Source organism: Gavialis gangeticus, unplaced genomic scaffold (assembly GCF_001723915.1).
Source record: "Gavialis gangeticus isolate Ggan-Ray unplaced genomic scaffold, GavGan_comp1, whole genome shotgun sequence".
In the NCBI taxonomy this organism is placed as follows: Eukaryota; Metazoa; Chordata; order Crocodylia; family Gavialidae; genus Gavialis; species Gavialis gangeticus.
Window position 1 is genome coordinate 29,959,225 of NW_017728995.1, and position 2,277 is coordinate 29,961,501.

The 2,277-nt window shown below is 70.2% G+C and overlaps 1 protein-coding gene across 1 annotated transcript in view; it reads right to left on the minus strand.

Annotated features, from left to right (window-relative positions):
- Positions 1-2,221, minus strand: part of PRSS56 (protease, serine 56) — an 18,179-nt gene extending 15,958 nt beyond the window's left edge. The window contains exons 1-6 of the mRNA XM_019503049.1: positions 2,066-2,221; positions 1,803-1,945; positions 1,441-1,600; positions 1,113-1,301; positions 740-901; positions 286-381 (exon numbers count right to left, since the gene is read on the minus strand). Coding sequence (XP_019358594.1) covers positions 286-381; positions 740-901; positions 1,113-1,301; positions 1,441-1,600; positions 1,803-1,922 — 727 coding nt within the window. The 5' untranslated portion in view covers positions 1,923-1,945; positions 2,066-2,221. The remainder of the gene's footprint in view (positions 1-285; positions 382-739; positions 902-1,112; positions 1,302-1,440; positions 1,601-1,802; positions 1,946-2,065) is intronic.
- Between the last annotated feature and the right edge of the window lie 56 nt (positions 2,222-2,277).

Here is a 2,277-nt window from a genome sequence, read left to right on the forward strand (position 1 = left end):
GCCCCAGCCCCAGCCGAGCGTTGCCAGGAGCACCGCGGACCCCTGCCCTGCGCCTAGGCCCATGAGTTATGTTCCCTGCTGCCCCTATCTGCCTCTCCTGTGCCCCCCCAGAGGCTGCCCCTCCATTGCCCCAGTGCACCACAGCTGCAGCTCTATGCATGCCCTGGGTGTCTGCCTGAGTAGGGCACGAGCCCGGGGCACTGGCTGCTTCCTCTGCATGCCGCGGGGAGCAGCCCCCATTGCACTGGCCTGTGCCAGGCACTGGCGCTACCCCCTTCCCCGCACCCCCATAACTGTACCTGCGTGTGGGGCTCTGAATCCCTCCTGCTGCCTGCTTCATGGGGCCAGCGTGTCCTCCCCGAGCTGCGTCCGAGGCCTGCTCTGGGGGATTGACACAGGGCTCAGAGCTGGCAGCCAAGAGCCTGGGGGCAGAGGGGGGCCAGGACCCCCAGCCCAGTGGCTGTGCCACACCTTGGCTGACCTGTGTAGGGACCGGGCTGGTGCCCCAGCAAGGACAGGTGCCTGCCAGGGACAGGGCTCGGGCTGGCTGCCTGGCTGGGCAGCCCCTGGGCCAGGGGCTCGAGCAGGGGAGGTGGAGATGTGAGCAGCTCTTGGCACCCACAGCCCAGCATTAGTGGGCACCCACCTGGTTTGGGGCAGAAGGCGGGCAGTGGCATTTGCCGTGTATAGGGGTAGGCGGTCAGGCAGCGGGCACCTGCTGGGTGGGGGGTGGCCGTACCTGCAGTCACCCGGTGCACCTGGGTAGGGAAGAGGTGGGTGTAGAGCTGCTCCAGGGCCCGCGGCAGGGCCTGGGTGAAGAAGGAGACGTCCAGGCGGGCCTGGAAGAACTCCTCGGCACGGCGCAGGAAGTCCAGCAGTCTCTGGGCGTAGGCGCGCAGCTCTGGGGGCGCAGGGGTGTGCAGGTGTCCCACGGTGCCCTCCACCCCCACCACCCTCAGAGCTCCCCCAGCTGTGCCCCCTGCACAGGGCACCCGGGGGTGGGCAGAGAGCAGAGCTCTGGGCAGGTCAGCGACCCCCTCAGCTGCAGCCGGGCACTTCCCAGGCCTGCTCTTGCACTCAGCTCTGGCACCCTGGCAGCCCCCGGCACTCACCGCATCGATGCTGCCGGGTCTGGCAGGCCTCCTGGGTGGCACGGACACAGGCCTCCTGGGCCGTGGGGGGGCTGCAGCTGCGGGCGTAGAAGGAGCAGAGGCGGACGCGCTCAGGGGCTTGGCGCTCAGTGGGCAGATGGGGCAGGGCCAGCAGCTCTGGGCAGCTGGGCTCACGGCTGGCAGGTGACTCTGGGGGGGCAGGGGGGTTCAGCATTAGAGGGCTTGAGGATCCTGCAGCGCCCGTCCCCTGCCCCCAGCCCTGAGCTCTGGGCTGCTTGCCCCAGGCACCCCTGCCCTAGCCCATGCCCCCCCCCGCAGTGATGCTCACGCTGCATCTGGCGGGCGATCCAGTTGGCGAAGGCGGCCACGCGGGTGTAGACACCTGGCTTGCCCCGCTCCCCGCAGCCGTCGCCCCACGATGTAATCCCGTAGAGCACAAAGTGCCGCGCCCCGGGGTCCTGGCACATCAAGGGCCCCCCGGAGTCTCCCTGGGCCAGGAGCATCATCTCTGGTTGGCAGGGGGTGGGGGGTCCCCTGGGACCCTGTCAAGCCCCTGTCCCCTGCACAGGGTGAGGGGACACCCGGCGAAGAGACCCAGGAGTCCTGGCTGGGGCTTCCTAGTGCCTACGCCCCACGGCGCATGGCCTTGCTCTCCCTCCACCCCCAGTTTGGCCCTTCCCCGCCTGGTACCTGGCAGGAGTCGATGCCACCCGACAAGTACCCGGCGCAGAACATGGCGCTGGTGAGCAAGTCCCGGCCCAGCGCACCGCGGCAGGCATCCTGGCTCAGCAAGGGCACCTGGGCCTCCATCACCACCTCGGCCGCCGGCCCCTCTGCAGGTGCAAGAGCCCATCACACCAGGGAGCAGCCGCCCCAACCCCAGCTGGGCAGCGACCCAGCGCCAGGGGGCTCAGGCCAGGGCCACGTGCCCCTGCTCCCTACCCCACACCCACCTTCGTAGAGGGAGCCCCAGCCAGCGATGTAGCAGGGCGTGCCCGGGGCAGGCTCCAGGGGGCCATCGGGCAGGCACACGGGGCTCACCCACGGCGTGGGCACCGGCGGGCGCGTCAGCTCCAGCAGGGCCACATCCCCGTGGAAGGTCCTGGGGTTGAACTGCAAGCAGAGGCAGTGGCAGTGAGGGCGCTGGGGCCCTGTGGGGGGGGGG